Source organism: Vipera berus (assembly GCF_964194415.1).
Source record: "Vipera berus genome assembly, chromosome: 1".
Lineage (NCBI taxonomy): Eukaryota > Metazoa > Chordata > Lepidosauria > Squamata > Viperidae > Vipera > Vipera berus.
This window is the reverse complement of record NC_138202.1, coordinates 62,265,568-62,281,418: the sequence shown is the minus strand read 5'-3', so window position 1 is coordinate 62,281,418 and position 15,851 is coordinate 62,265,568. Positions and strand designations below refer to the sequence as shown.

General features: G+C 35.4%; 1 protein-coding gene across 1 annotated transcript in view; it reads left to right on the top strand.

Moving 5' to 3' along the window:
* The window catches only part of AQR (aquarius intron-binding spliceosomal factor), a 49,642-nt gene that overhangs the window by 19,713 nt on the left and 14,078 nt on the right, over positions 1-15,851 (top strand). The window contains exons 13-25 of the mRNA XM_081317862.1: positions 784-887; positions 1,813-1,915; positions 3,319-3,439; positions 4,866-5,007; positions 5,779-5,957; positions 8,106-8,273; positions 9,187-9,356; positions 10,582-10,823; positions 11,486-11,626; positions 12,406-12,475; positions 12,982-13,092; positions 14,394-14,503; positions 14,883-15,018. Of these exons, the coding sequence (XP_081173988.1) occupies positions 784-887; positions 1,813-1,915; positions 3,319-3,439; positions 4,866-5,007; positions 5,779-5,957; positions 8,106-8,273; positions 9,187-9,356; positions 10,582-10,823; positions 11,486-11,626; positions 12,406-12,475; positions 12,982-13,092; positions 14,394-14,503; positions 14,883-15,018 (1,797 nt within the window). The remainder of the gene's footprint in view (positions 1-783; positions 888-1,812; positions 1,916-3,318; positions 3,440-4,865; positions 5,008-5,778; positions 5,958-8,105; positions 8,274-9,186; positions 9,357-10,581; positions 10,824-11,485; positions 11,627-12,405; positions 12,476-12,981; positions 13,093-14,393; positions 14,504-14,882; positions 15,019-15,851) is intronic.

The following is a 15,851-nucleotide window of genomic DNA, read 5'->3' as shown; positions in this document are numbered from 1 at the left end:
ATTTAAAAAATGGGCGGTGGGGAGTGACCTTTGTGCTACCCTGTAAGTGAGGAACCACTGAACTAACCTCTCCTCTGCTAGACTGAAACTACCCAAAGAGAACAGACTGCCATAGACCAAAATTTTCAGTGGTTGAAAAAATAATATACAGTATCAAAATGTATATGCTGTTTCACAGATTAGAAGAGGATGCTAATCTGCATTATTTTTTGTTACAATGTTTTGTTAATTTGGATGCTGTATATCACCTAGAGCACAGGTCTGCAACCCGCGGCTCCGGAGCCGCATGTGGCTCTTTCAGACGTCTCCTGTGGCTCCCAGTTCTCTGCCATGTGCAGTCCCCCCAAAAAAAAAGTTGGACTAAAAAAGTTCAACCAATCAATTCAAATATGCAGGGTAGGTGCATATCTTGCCTTGGCTCCACTCTTCAGTCAAACCCTGTTCTGCACATGCGTGCATGTACGTGCATGCGCACACATTTTTTGCAGCTCCCAATTTTTCCTTTTGTGAGGGAACCGGTTCCGAGTGGCTCTTTCACTGTTTCAGGTTGCTGACCCCTGACCTAGAGCCATAGTCAGTTAGCATGATGAGTAAATCCAATAAATGTGTGCCATAAATGAAGATGAAAGTGGTAAGATTAGCAATAAGCAGGCTTAAAGCATTGTTTTAACTGCTGTTGATGCTCAGCTAAGTTTCAGAAATTTGCAGTTTGTCTGGTGAATTGCAAATTATGCAGAGGATAAGAATTTTTGATTCTAATCCTGACTCTTGGTTGTTTTTCAGAGAGCTGCCTTTGCACATTTTCCGGAACTTTACAATTTTGCCCTCTCAAATGTATCTGCTGTAGACACACGTGATTCTCTGGTAAAGTTTTTTGGGCCTCTAAGGTACATCATCATTAACTTTGGGGGTTTTTTTTGGTGGTGGTGGGGATTGCAGATACTTAATGGCAAATTCTTGATTTTCATGATGATCAGGATTATTTAAGCGATGATTGCCCATCTCTTTAAGCCAAAGTGTATTTTATTATAGATTTTTGGCTGAAATGGTTGCTTAAATGAAAATACTCTGTGATTCATACCCGTGTTCTGTATAACTAAACTAGTTTCTAAATTTAGGATAGCAATTCTGTTACTGTTTAAAAAGAGAGTGGAGAGTGTGTCAATAGTTTCCAAAACCAATATCCTGTATACATATTTGTCTTATTTGCAATTCACAGCTCTAATGCTTAGCATTTTATGTGCCCTAAAAGTAGTGTAATTTATATGCTGATTTTAAAAAGAATCTGCAGGATAATGGTCTGGTATGCATGTAATAACTAGCATTTCACATAATACGTGTAGGCTGGAATATGCTCAAGTAGACCTTCCTGTGTCTTAATTTGGCTTCATTTAACATTTAATTTCACATTATATAAGATCTGTGGCTTGTCTTTATAATTGAATTTAAGATGGTAACAGTGACTTGGATTCAAAACTAGCTGTGTACACTAGATTCATTATTTCTGTTTTGATTAACCAGCAATTGTTTAAGCATACCACCTTCTGTTTGAGCATAATGGTAAACTAATTTTGCAATAGGTAAATCTTAATCTCCCTAGCTGTACATGATTTTGCTCATAAATGTAGTACTAAATCTTGATAAAGTACTGTATGCATAGGAAGTATATAACTTTACTATTTTGAACTCTTTGACCAAGTAGATCATTCTTGGTTTCTTTTTTATGATAGAAGTAAATAAAAATATTAAAATAAGCAGCCTATTTTTTTCATAACAGCTGAAAGATTCTTAATACATTTCTTTGTTATTTAGTCCAGATATGCTCCACCAGGTGGCATCATATCTTTGCTTACTACCAGCCCTACGTGAAGGAGAAAATACAAATTATGAAAAAGGTTTTCTGCTTGAACTATTGGTAAATTTAAGTTATTCTTGCTTAAATGAATTCTTTAAGGTTTGTTTGTTTTGGTTTTGAAGAGCATGCCTCTTCATGACAGGCTGGCAAGGAATAGTAGATACCCTACCTATAGCTTTTTGGTTTAATTCAGATGGTCATTCAGAATCTGATTTGGCAATGGGCGGACAGTGTACATAAATTATGGTAGGAAGGAAAAGCCCCAAAAGTTGTGGCATCCACAAAAATATTATGTTTATCCTTTTTAGTATTATTTCAGCTTACATCCTATCTTCCAACTGTATTTAAACACACATTAGAAAAGAATATAAAAAGTTAAAATCTCAGTAGCACAAAGAATTGTCTGGATTATTTGAAAAATGTAAAAAGCAATAGAATTATATTTTAATCGGTGTACGTTTCAAGTGAAAGAAATAATTCACCCAGCACAATTCAAATATGGAAATCATGTTGACAAGATATACTGTAGCTGTCAATTTGGACAGCTTTTAATTATTGGCTGTGTTCATTTTCAAAGACAACATACAGTGGAAGAAGACTTACTGGTTAACATTTTGGAAACAAAATGTTTGAATAAATAGTGGTTCTATAATACTCTTCTTTACATTTTTCAAGATACAAAAGCTGGTATGGAGACAGGTTGCTAGCATGCTATAGTTGAGTTCACATTTTGTATTGCATGGAAGTCATGCTAAATACTGTTTGACATTTGTCACTCCATTTGTACACATTTGTATTTGGTGTCAGCCAAATCTCTTTACAATGTTGCTAATGTGTCAGTGGACATCTGCCATGTATTCTGAAACCAGCCCAGACCTCCTATTCAATGCTGTTATTATTTAGCTTCTTTCAGTGAACTGTTGACAGATACATTTTTAAAAGAACCCAGTTCTTTACCTTTTCTTTATAAAATGTAATCAAAACTATTACTAGTAAATTTGGAGATAGTTATCTCCAGTGAAGTTTATTGTATACCTATGTGTCTTTATTTGATGTAGTTATCAAATTGTGCATAGTTATTGATACAATTTATTTTTTACCTGTCTACTCAGATATTCAAGACGGCTTATGAAGGAGAAACACAGACACAAACACTCATATTTCCAAAAAGAACAAATTAACTAAACTAAAAGCCTGAAAAAACAAATAGATCATTATAGATTTCTTTCTTTTAAAGAAGGGTAAAAAATATTCCTTGTTTGAGAGTAACATAGCCAACATGCCAGAATCTTCTGACAGTGGGAACATCTTCAGAAGAACTGTTTCTACAGAACTTAACATTTGGATAAATTTGTGATAGGCTAGAAAGAGACCAAATTGGTATAGTTCCTTCAGGTTAATTCCAGCATCTGAACATTTTCTTTGCAAGCAATTGGCACTCATAAAGATGTTTTTGTTTTTAGGTCTCTCGACATGAACGTAGAATTTCTCAAATTCAACAGCTTAATCAGATGCCTCTGTATCCCACTGAAAAGATTATTTGGGATGAAAATATTGTTCCAACTGAATACTATTCTGGGGAAGGTAAAATTTGCTGAAATAGAATTAGATTTCTGAATACAAGAAGGTACTTTATGAAAATGAGTTTTAAAAATTAAGTGAATCTCTCTGTGGAAAGTGTCCATCCTATTTCCTTTGGATAGCTGTCTTCCCTGATTTGTTGAGATAGAAAGATGTTGCCTCCTTTTTCCCATTGGGCTGATGATCTAGAAAAAAAATACATAAGGACAATTAACAAAGAAGTTGGATAAAAATTTATTTCCCTGTGTTTTCCTGTGACCCAAAGAATACTGAACAATTCAGAGTTTTATTAGCCTATGAAGACCTAGGATTTGTGCTAAAGGCCTCTTTGGAAGGAAAGCACGGCTGTCTAAAAATAGGAAGGAATCTTTTATTTTTGCAGTTACGAGCTTCCTTTATGATGTTACAGTGAAAACAGGAATTTAATTTCCAAGGGCAATGCATTTACTAAACATGGCAATGAGATGAGACATTTCACATAATCATTGAATACCTATTTCCCTAAAGGCAGATACTAGATGCAAAATCTTCTGTCGCATGGGATTGTCAATCTGAGGGGTCCAAGGGTGAAATGGACTTTTCCTCAGACCAGGTTCTTTTAAGTATGCTAGAAATAGTTCTACCTCAGATAAGCCTATTCCAGGTTGGACCATTACCGAATGGAATCGTCCCATTTCAGTAATTGGAATACTGGAAATGGAATATATTGTACAGCTCTAAGAGAATAATTAAAGTTGTTAAGAATCTGAAGAGCTTGGCTACATCCTCCAGGTTTTTATCCATGTGCTGGAGGACAATTATACAGTGCTCCTCTTCAGTATATCCTCTGTGAAGTAGATTTAGGGACCCTAAAACATAAATGAGAGTACATTTCCCTTTGTAGACAGTATATTCCTCGTCCAATAAATGGGCACTGCATCTTTGGGGTATAAATCCATACATCTTTATCCTTTCAGTTTAAAACTGACATTAGGGGTACGTGTAAATATTAAAATGTGTCTGCAATGAATATTTGAATATGGGTTTAGACTAACTGAGTGCAACTCAGCTGGGTCCATTCAGGAGTACAAATATATATCTTTGTATAATGATGATACCTTTATTCTCCTGACTCAAATGTGGATTGCACCGAAAGAGGAAATCAGCGCATGCAATCTGCTCCACTTCTTTCAGCAAGAGTGTTCATTTGACCACAGCCCTTTTTATGAACAATACATAATGCTTTTATATGTGGCAAAATAAGCTTAGATCTTTGCCTTGGATTTGTAATTCTCTGTATTATTATTTAAAAGAAGTTGTTCCTTTGAATTCAGTGAGACTTGCTTGCTGGTAAATAGTACAGAGTTGCAGCTGCAGTATTTAATACAAAAATTTTAATTCCCAGAAGAAACTAGAGATAAATTCTTCTCCCATCCATTTTTTCTTCCAGGCTGTCTTGCCCTCCCAAAATTGAATTTACAGTTTCTGACTCTTCATGATTACCTCCTGCGAAATTTCAATCTCTTTCGTCTGGAGTCTACTTATGAAATCAGACAAGATATTGAAGATAGTGTCAGTAGGATGAAACCATGGTAATATACACAGTGGTTGCATTAACGATATGTACAGGTAGTCCTTGACTTACAACAGTATGTTTAGTGACTGTTCGAACTTACAGCATCATTGAAAAAAGTAACTTATGACCATCTTTCACACTTAAGATCGTTGAAGCTTCCCCATGGTCACGTGATCAAAATTTGGACACTTGGCCATTGGTTCATGTTTATGACCGTTGCAATGTCCCAGGATCATGTGATCAACTTCTGCGACCTTCTGATAAGCAAAATCAATAGGGAAGCCAGATTCACTTAACAGTGTTACTAACTTAACAACTGTAGTGATTCACTTAACAACTGTGGCAAGAAAGTTGGCAAAATGGGACAAGATTACTTAACAAATGTCTCACTTAGCAACAGAAATGTGGGACTCAATTGTGGTCGTAAGTTGAGGGTTACCTGCACTAAAAAGGATTTTCCATGTGATGCTTTTTGTTTTGTCATTGTTTTTTTTCTTTTTTGAGCTATGGGAAATTAACTAAATTAGAAGAATGTTGGATGGATTTCATTCTAACTTTTATTCTCATGTTCACTCAGAAAGCTAATTTTCCAGGACCAGATTATGGGAAAGGGTAGATTAATTATGGTGTTGTGAAGATGAAAAGTTGCTTTGAAGGCCATGGGTTATTTCTTATTCTTTGTTTCCAAGATGTTTCCAAGGAATTTCAATAGAAAGTTTGTACTAAGGGGTTTGTGTGTGTGTGTGTCTAAGGTTTATAGCTTCTTATTTCTGGCCTTGGTTATTAGGCAATCAGAATATGGTGGCATCGTCTTTGGCGGATGGGCTCGAATGGCACAGCCCATTGTCTCTTTCACCATCATAGAGGTGGCAAAGCCAAACATAGGAGAAAATTGGCCTATGAGAGTCCGTGCAGATGTTACAGTTAACTTGAACATTAGAGACAACATCAAAGATGAATGGGAAGGTAAGTTTGAGTGTGTCAGTGTAGCAAATCCTAAAGAGGCCATTAATTCATTTACCAGTGAATGTTAACTTTGTAAAAAAAAATCTTATAGAATATTCAGTAAATCATGTAAATGGTACAAATTGTCAAATGTTAGGTTTGCTCTGTATATTAAGTTCTTCAGTTTGAATAGAAAATTGTAATCTTCAAAGTCACGAATAGATAATTATTTTTAACTCTTTCTATTAGCACATATTAGATGGCAAATCATATAAACATTACAAAATAATTAATTTTTTGTAAAGCATACCTAATTTCTAGATTTACAATTCTTATCTAGAATCAAGGATTAATATTCATCTTCACAAGGCTAACGTTTGAATTATTGAAAGAGTGGTGCTATATCGATGTTACTTCCCTAAGTTGCAGAAAGGCTTATACCTATCTCCACTTACTACATTTGTTCCTACTTTACTGTATTGAATGGGAAGATCAGCTTAATATATTTTCTCACAATCCGGAATCCTGCTTTGACAGGATAGCAAGGAAGCCCTTAGGATGTAAAGAAGGCAGAACTAGAACATTCAAGAATGACAGACAGGACTGATAGCCTGTATATAATTTGGGATTTTCATCTCAGCTATCATAGTTGAATATGATGGATAAACAGTATTAACTATGTCATAATCCATTGTACTTTCTTACATTTACCAAAAGGCAAATTAATTAAATTGGAAAATAATGTGAATGTATCATTTAAAATCATATGCTAAATGGCCATCAAGATATCCAAAATCAACTGGGCATTTAATGGGCATTAATAAAAGTTCTAATCTTGCTGAGCTAACTTGGGAATGTGAAAATGACAGAATTTTCCATAAAGAAATGGAAAGGAACATTGAGATAACTGTGCTTCTCTGTATTAGAAGAACTTGCAAACTGTGCTTCCTTGTGACGATCGATCAATCGATCGATATAGATAGATCACAAGGAAGCATCTTGTTAACAAGATCCATATTGAAACTATTGTAGATATAGATACATATATTTTATAGGATTACTATTAAAATCCCAAATGTAAAATCCCAAAAATTGCTTATGAAATTTTAATCCAGCTTTTTGTGCCTCTAGATCAGGGGTCGGCAACCTGAAAAAGCAAAAGAGCCACTGGGAACCGGTTCCATCACACATAAAAAAAGGAGCCGTACGCGTGCATCCACGCACGCGCATGTGCATAAAACAATGTTTTGCGCATGCGCAAAATGTTTTGTTTTTTGCGCGTGCGCATGCGTGGATACACGCGTGCGGTTCCACTTTTATGTGGACGCATCTGCACGCCAGCGGCGACGGGTCTCCCTGGTGACGGGCGCTGGGTTGCGGCGCCGCCTTCAGCCCGGGCACCGCCAGAGCCACCCCCGGGACCTCCAAACTGCCGCCCGAACACCCGTTTGGAGACCTGGTGGTGCCGGTTTAGAAAGCTGCCACGGCCCGTTTACAGAGCTACTGAAGGCGGTAGCTCTGTAAACGGGCCGTGGCAGCTTTCCAAACCGGCACCACCAGGTCTCCAAACGGGTACCGCTGCTGCCCGTTCCGAGAGGTGCGCGCGCAGCTCTCCAAACCTTTGGAGTGGTGCGCGCACACCTCCCATTTGGAGTGGTGCGCGCGCACCTCCGCCCGTTCCGAGAGGTGCGCGCGCAGCTCTCCAAACCTTTGGAGTGGTGCGCGCGCACCTCCGCCCGTTCGGAGAGGTGCGCGCGCACCGGGTGACCGGGAGCCACAGGAGACAGCTTAAAGAGCCGCACGCGGCTCCAGGGCCGCGGGTTACATCTGTAGCAGAAGATTAATGGAGAGAGGAGGAGAAAGGAAACTCTCCCAATTGATTGGCTGAGAACAGTAAATATAATTTATGAATTCCTTTGTAAAGCTGCACATTTCTGACTGAGACCTTTTGGTTGGGAACAATTCTATAGATCAGCCTATAAAAACACATTGCTGGAAGTCCAATGACAAAAGTAACGTTTTATTGAATAGGTTCATCAATATTATTTCAAAACTTTTTGACTTTGTTTCCGTAGGCTTAAATTACATTCTCTTAAACCACATTTATATTTAAATTTATATTTAAAAGTATAAAACATGAATTTGTTTTTTCTCTCTCATTACATATAGGTTTGCGCAAACATGATGTCTGTTTTCTAATTACTGTCCGACCCACACAGCCTTATGGTACCAAGTTTGATAGAAGGCAGCCATTTGTGGAACAAACTGGTCTTGTTTATGTCAGGGGGTGTGAAATCCAGGGTATGCTAGATGATAAGGGACGTGTCATTGAAGAAGGTATGACAATAAAATTGTAGTTGAAATTGTTAATTGTAAAATTTCATCCCTGACCATAAGAGTGGATATAAATGGGAATCAGAATGATGCCATTTAATATGTGTCCATTTTTCAATAGCAGCACTCGCAACCCTTAATGAGAACTTCCAAAAATGTTAAAGAAGTATTCATTCTGAAGGGACAGAGCTGAGATGATTGATTTTGTCAGCCCCAGCTCTTTTCTTTGTTGGTTATTTTTATACTTGCAAAGGGGAAAAAATAACTTACACTCTTGAAATACACTTTCCTACTATTAAGGAGTGTAGGAAGGATAAGGCTGTGAATGAAATGTCAGTTTATTATTTGAGGATATATTGTCCATTGTATATTCTCAACATTAGTGATGTTGAGACTCTGAAGCTAACGTTTCAGATTCATTATCTGGACCAAAACAAACAATGATAATTTAGTATACCTAATGTAAAGATGTGGGATGTGCAATAATGTTTACACCAAACAGCAGTTTAGATTTAGAATCCTTCTGGAGTGATTGAAACAACATCATAACATCTCTCAGGTCAGAACAATGCATTTGATACATTTCAGTAAATAGACTTTTGCCAGGTGTTATGCCAATAAGACTGTGATGCAACATTAAAATGGGGTGCACTCTTTGGATACCATTGTGGTTTCAAAATAGTATGTAAAAGTGGTATTCCTTTCAGAAGGTTGATCACTGGTTGTGATAAAGAAAAATAAACAATTTTATGCAATATAGGAGCAGGCAAGAGGGAAAGAAACAGTAAAAAGTGGAATAAGTTGGAAAGGACCGGTTACAGCCTGAACCAATCTCTAAAAGATTTTTTTATGGTTTTTCTTTTTTTAATTTGTATTTAATCAATTTTAAATTTGATTTGTCTTTCATTGTAAGCAGGGCCGGAACCCAAACCAAGACTTAAAGGTGACTCAAGAACATTTAGAGTGTTCTTGGATCCTAATCAATACCAACAAGACATGGCCAGTACCATCCAAAATAGAACAGAAGATGTATATGAAACATTTAATATAATAATGAGAAGAAAACCCAAAGAAAACAATTTTAAAGTAAGTTGTGATGTGTTTTCTTTTCCCAAGTAGTTTGTGTTTTACCCTCCAGAATATTTGTTTAAATACAAATTTTAAAAAGGAGTCTTAGTTTACTTCCTTACGCTACAGTTTTCTCTATCTAATCTGTGCTGCCAGCCATGGTAAAAACATAAGATAGATCTAAACGTTTACTTCCAGTTAAGTCTCATTGCTAATGCTATAAAAGAATAATGAATGCTAAGTAAGCATTGTTTAGTGATGGAAAAATTCCAAGACAAATAATCAAACATATCCACCAGAACCATCTGTTTCTATTGCTTGTTTTGCAATAAACATGTTAAAATGACATTTGCTTTTTCTAAGTGAAATGGCTTTCAAGTGCCTCAAAGGCAAAAAAAACCCAAAAAACAATTATTCAGACTTTTATTGTAGATTTTCCTTTGAAGTTCTAAAAGACTATTTGCAATTTAGTTACAGTCAGACATCACAGTAATGCCAAAAAGGCTTGACAGTGTCTTTAATTTCATTTTTTTCAGGTTTAAAATTAAACCAATTGATTAGGTTCAATCTTCTTATAGGATAGCTGCATCCTAGAGAATTGTCATCTTTTAGTTGCTGTATAAGTTCTAACTCACATGAGAGAAAATAAGATAAATTGCTCTCACTAATGAGAAATATTGAATAATTTATCAAATGAATAGCAGAAGCATGATTTCTTTGCTGAGCTTGCAAGGGAAAATTGGTAAAAGTCTTATGTTGACTGCTAGCATAAAGAAGTATGACATCTGTGAAAGCACAGAGTCTTTATCCTGCCAGGATTCAATATTGATTATTGGCCCTTATCCAGTACTTTATTCACCCTCATCCAGTCCTTTACTGCATCCAGGCGTTAGATTACAGTATGTCCTGGTGTTCCTACAAATGATGAACTTAAAACTATTCATTTTATTTCATTCCTTCTGCTTTCTCAACCTTTTTCTATATAGTTCTTTGAGCAGAAATACATGTAAATTTAAAAGTATTAACAGCACATATGAAAATAAAAGTAAAATATAATCCATAAAAGTCTCAGTTTTATATGTATTCAGTAGTGAAATGATCAACATTTATGAGCTGATGTCAGCAGAAAATGTATTTCATTCAGCCAAGCTAAAACCATCTATTAGTAGCCGGAATAGGTTTGTGCAGTTAAATATGAGTTATGAATAATAAATAATATCATGCATTTTATAAATGATTGCAGGCTGTTCTGGAGACCATAAGAAATCTGATGAACACAGACTGTGTTGTTCCTGATTGGCTGCATGACATTATCCTTGGTTATGGTGATCCTGGCAGCGCTCACTATTCAAAAATGCCAAATCAGATTGCCTGCTTGGATTTTAATGATACCTTCCTTTCCATTGATCACTTAAAAGCTAGCTTTCCTGGATACGACATTAAAGTAACAGTGGAAGACCAAGCATTGCAAATTCCTCCATTCAGGTGAGACCTTTTTCTTTGTACAAATGTGAAAGTCTTTTTTAATAAGCATGTCTTTCATTAAAAGGGTGGCACTGTTAATTTTATTCATTGATGAAATGTGCATCTTGAAAAATGTATTTCTGTAATGTCAGAACAAGTTCATTAGAACATAAGCTGTGCCCTGTTGGATGAGATCCCTGGCTCATGTCATCCAGAAGTCTGTTCTCATAGTGGCCTACAACTGCATAAGGAAATTTTTGCCTCAGGATATTCCAAACTATAGCTTTTGTGCCATTGTAACTCAAGAGCCCAATAATGCAGGTTTTCTTCTCTTATGATTATAAAGCAATTTTTAAATTTCCCTTAATTTCTACTTTGTTAGTATGAAGTCTCAGCTTTTAATTGCTTTTCCTGTTTTTGTCTCCCCTAAAAAAATTGTTTATTTTGTGTTGTCACAATTCTTGTCTTGTATATTTCTTGATTCTCTTTTCTTAGAACCATTTATTTTAAAAATTGTACTCTTGATCTTCAGTCATTCCAGAACTCAGTTTTTCTGTATCATATTGTCTTTTGAATTTTTCCTACAAATCTGATCATTCAGGAGGGCTATTCCCTGTCTAAAATGGTCTTTTAACAATCAAGCAGCATTTAAATCTGAAGGACTGTGATTTTGTTTGCCATAGGATAACATTTCCAATCAGATGTGAGGCAGGAAAGAAACGGAAAGACTGTGTTGAAGAAAATACCGAAAGCTCTAAAACACTAGTGGTTGAACCACATGTCATCCCTAACAGAGGTCCTTACCCATACAATCAACCTAAGCGGTAATATTGCAGTAGCTTTTTGTGGAAGTACATATGTGGCATGGTTAACTCAAAGAAGTCCAGATATTAAGGGCATGTTTGTTAGAGTAATTTTCTGCTGAAACAATTTTAATGTTTCATGTTTACGTGATCTGGAGTTAACCCGATGATAAGATTTGAGATGTCATTATTTAATTGCAGTAAATTTGCCAATGCATAGTCACTTTGTTTTGCTGGCAGTCAAAATGCTTTCTCTGCATACATGAGCAGTTGGAATCAGTTGCACGAGTCTTGCAAAAGATGCAGCTGCTTTAATGAATGGGGAAAAAAGATGTTTTGTTCTTGGTAATACAGTACTGTACACATTGTGAGCATGTCTTTAATGCTTTGCACACCTTTAATGTTTGTAATAGTATTACTTTAGTGAGTAGTTATATTGGTAGTTTTATTTAGCACTAAATAACCTGTTTAAGGTTTGTACTAAAATATTTCTTCTGAAATAGATTAAATTATTGCTTTAAGTCAGTTAGCTTGCAGTACTCTAATTACAAAGGAGGAACTGTAGTTTCATTTGGAAAGGTAGTATAATGACTTGGAGTAATATATCAATTTTTGAAACAAGAATTCTTTTCTCCGGCTATGTATAGATTCCTTTAGAAAGCAAATACGGTAACCAAGTTTTTATGATTTAAAAGGATGGATAACTATGATAGAAATAAACTAAAAGCATCAGATAAATTAAATTGGAACTAATATGCCATGCCCTGAATTAACTGATTTAATTTTTATTCAATCTGCAGCAATACCATACAATTTACTCATACCCAGATTGAAGCAATCCGTGCAGGAATGCAACCTGGTTTGACAATGGTAATAACAAATAATATACCTTATTAATAACTAGTGAAGAATTCTACATTTTTCCACCAAACATGTAAAACTAAATGGTTCCCAATATGCAGTATGATCATTAGCAAAGGATTTCATATTTTTCACTAGAAATTTAAAAAGGAAGTCAATTGAATTTTGGATGTTTTTTAACAACAATTATTAATTAATTATGCAGGCTTACTAAAATTGACTTTCTTTAATTGGAGTTTCAGCTGATTTTCCAGCTGAAAATCATAAAAGAACCAATAAACTCTGGCTCAGAACCATGTTCAAGATCTAGAGCTTCTTGGTATTTTGTTCCTCATGCTTTCATTTCCCAATCGAAATGTACACTCTATTCCCTCCTAAATAATGTTCTTTCTTATGATCATTTTAAAAGGCTTTTATTTTACTGATTGTTCTGAATTTTTAACTTTCTGAACAGCTCTTCCTCAAGTGAGTAAAATGCCAAATATGTTATGTATTCCCCACCCACCCCTTTGCAGGTAGTAGGACCACCTGGTACAGGTAAAACTGATGTGGCGGTGCAGATAATATCTAACCTCTATCACAACTTTCCTGAGCAGAGGACTCTGATTGTTACACATTCCAATCAGGTAAATATACCATGTGTTCCTTTATTGCTTTTGAATTGCTTTTATTTTAATTTCAAAAAGAAATGCATCATTTGCCAATTACATTACAAGTGGCCCAGTTAGAAAGGAAATAAGATTTTTCACTGATTTACTAATTTGATCTGGGAAACTATCCATTTGGATGTATCTGTGCAGGTATTGACACTAATTGAACTAAGTTGAGATTCATCACGAGGTCAGGAGGAGACATATTTATAGTGGTGACATTTCTGGGGATCAGTGATGCAGATGCTGTATAGTGATATAGACCATAAATAGAAAAAAAAAATCCATTCAGAGCACAGGAATTAATCTTTAGAAGTGAAAATGGTTTGAGATCAAGTTTCTGAAGGAACATTTCTTCCATATAATCCTGCCCAGACCTTACTGTCATTTATGTCAATCCTTCACTGAATAAAGCGGTAGCTATGTAAGTCTTGGGTAAAACTAAAATGTATTTAAAGACCTCTGAGAAAACCTTTACAGTGGTATTGTCCATTATTATGGATTGTTTGCAGAGAGGCTCTTGGTTTCTGAGTTTGCCTCTGATTGAATTAGGATTTGTATGCAAAGCAATAGACTTCTGGCAAACCAGATGAAGAGCGTTTTTATGCTTTTCATTCAAGTATAATTAATTTAAATTAGTTTGCTGATTTAATTAGATTTAATCAGATTAGGTTTTAATGTAGGCATTAGACAAATTCATGGAAGATTGTTCTATTGAAACTAACACAGAGAGACAGAGACAGAGTAAAAGAAAGAGAGAGAGAGAGAGAGAGAGAGAACAATTATCCATACCCAGCATATATTTTAGGACATCATGAGATGAATACTAAGCTATTACTAAGATAATACAGTGATGCGATTACTAAGATATGATATGCTAAGATTATTAGTTCATCCTAAACTGGCTGGATAACTTTGGGCCAGTCATTCTCTTTTAGTTATGGGGAAAATAGGAAGAGGAAGGAGTATTAGGGATGTTCGCTGCCTTGAGTTATTTATAGAAATAATAAAAGCAAGATAAAAATACATATGTACAAATATACCTGCATAAAGGAATCAAGGTAAAGAAATGTCTGTTCTAAAGTGTGGGTTTGTTTCAAAGCACAAATCAGGCCTCGCATATAGTGATTGGTACCTAATGTAAATATTCTTTTCATGTTTGTTTTCAGTTTAATTCTTCCCAAAAGAGAAATAATTATTCTAATATGTCAGACTTCCCTTTAGTAGCATCTAATTTTCAAAAGTCTACTCTTTTGATTCCTCTTGTTAACCTCTAGGCTTTGAACCAACTGTTTGAGAAAATCATGGCCCTAGATGTTGATGAGCGTCACCTTTTGCGTCTTGGTCATGGAGAGGAAGAATTGGAAACTGAGAAAGATTTTAGCAGGTGAGTCAATAGCAAATTTAAAAAAAATGAAGCTGCACAACCTAACCCCCCCCCAAGTTGTGTGCTTTCTATTTTTTTTATTCATTGCACTAAAGCAAGATTGATCGAGAAGACTTGTTTATATTTATGGTGCAATTTTCTGTCCTAGGCAAATTTTATTTCTGGACCTGTAAAGAACATTTTACACTATTTCTGGATATTTCAGCCTATGAGCTATGAATGTTTATTATACAATAGTCAGGCATCTCTACATGTGATATAATAATGAGGAGAATATATATTGAAGGCTGCATGACTTGAAATTAAATAAAATGTGGGGGGGGGGAAGAAGTTTTTCAGTTCAGTTATATATCTTCATTGTGTTAAATCTGATCTGCAGGTATGGAAGAGTAAATTATGTTCTGTCTCGGAGACTGGAACTTCTGCGAGAAGTTGGGCGATTACAAGAGAGTTTGGGTGTCCCAGGCGATGTTTCCTATACTTGTGAAACAGCTGGTCATTTCTTTTTATATCAAGTAAGAACCCGATAGAACAGACCTACAGTCTGAAGTGATAGAGATTGACAGTGCTGTCACTATAGTATCCAGACTCTGAAGGCTGCTCAACCTTACCATTACAATCACGCTCTTACAAGACTAACATATTGTTCAATGAGGCAACGAATGGGCTGTAGGATATGTCCTTTAGTCCATTCATTGCCTCACTGAACAATACGTTAAGTCTTGTAATGGCATGATTTTGAATAATCTGAGGCACATTGGAATATAAGATGCTCATGTTTCAAATGTCCCTAAATGTATGACAAATACAAACATAGGTATTGGCCAAAAGCTTTGGACTGAGATGCTAGTTGTGCTTCGTTTTAAAACGTAACTGGCAATTAAATCTGTAATTACGCTCTTACCTGGTTTTGTTACTATTGTTTAACCTATGTACATTAGGAAGCACAATTAAAAAGGCCAGTGATTTTGTCTTCGTGTGGCATTAGTGAAGGAGTCTTAATTGGCTGATGATCTGTCCTGATTATATATTTATTATTATTATTATTATTATTATTATTATTATTATTATTATTATTATTATTATTATTATTATTATTATTATTATTACTTATATGTCACCCTATCTCCTGAAGGACTCAGGGCGGCTAACAACAATAACATACAATAAATACAGAAGTTAAGATAAAATTAAAATTAAAGGCCTCTGTACAATAAATTAAAATTAAAATTAAAATAAATTAAAAATTAGAGTTAAAAAATTAAAAACATAATTAAAATCCCTGTCAGTCCAGGTCAGCCAGGTGGAAAAGGAGTGTTTTGAATGTATTAAGCCAGCTTGATCATTA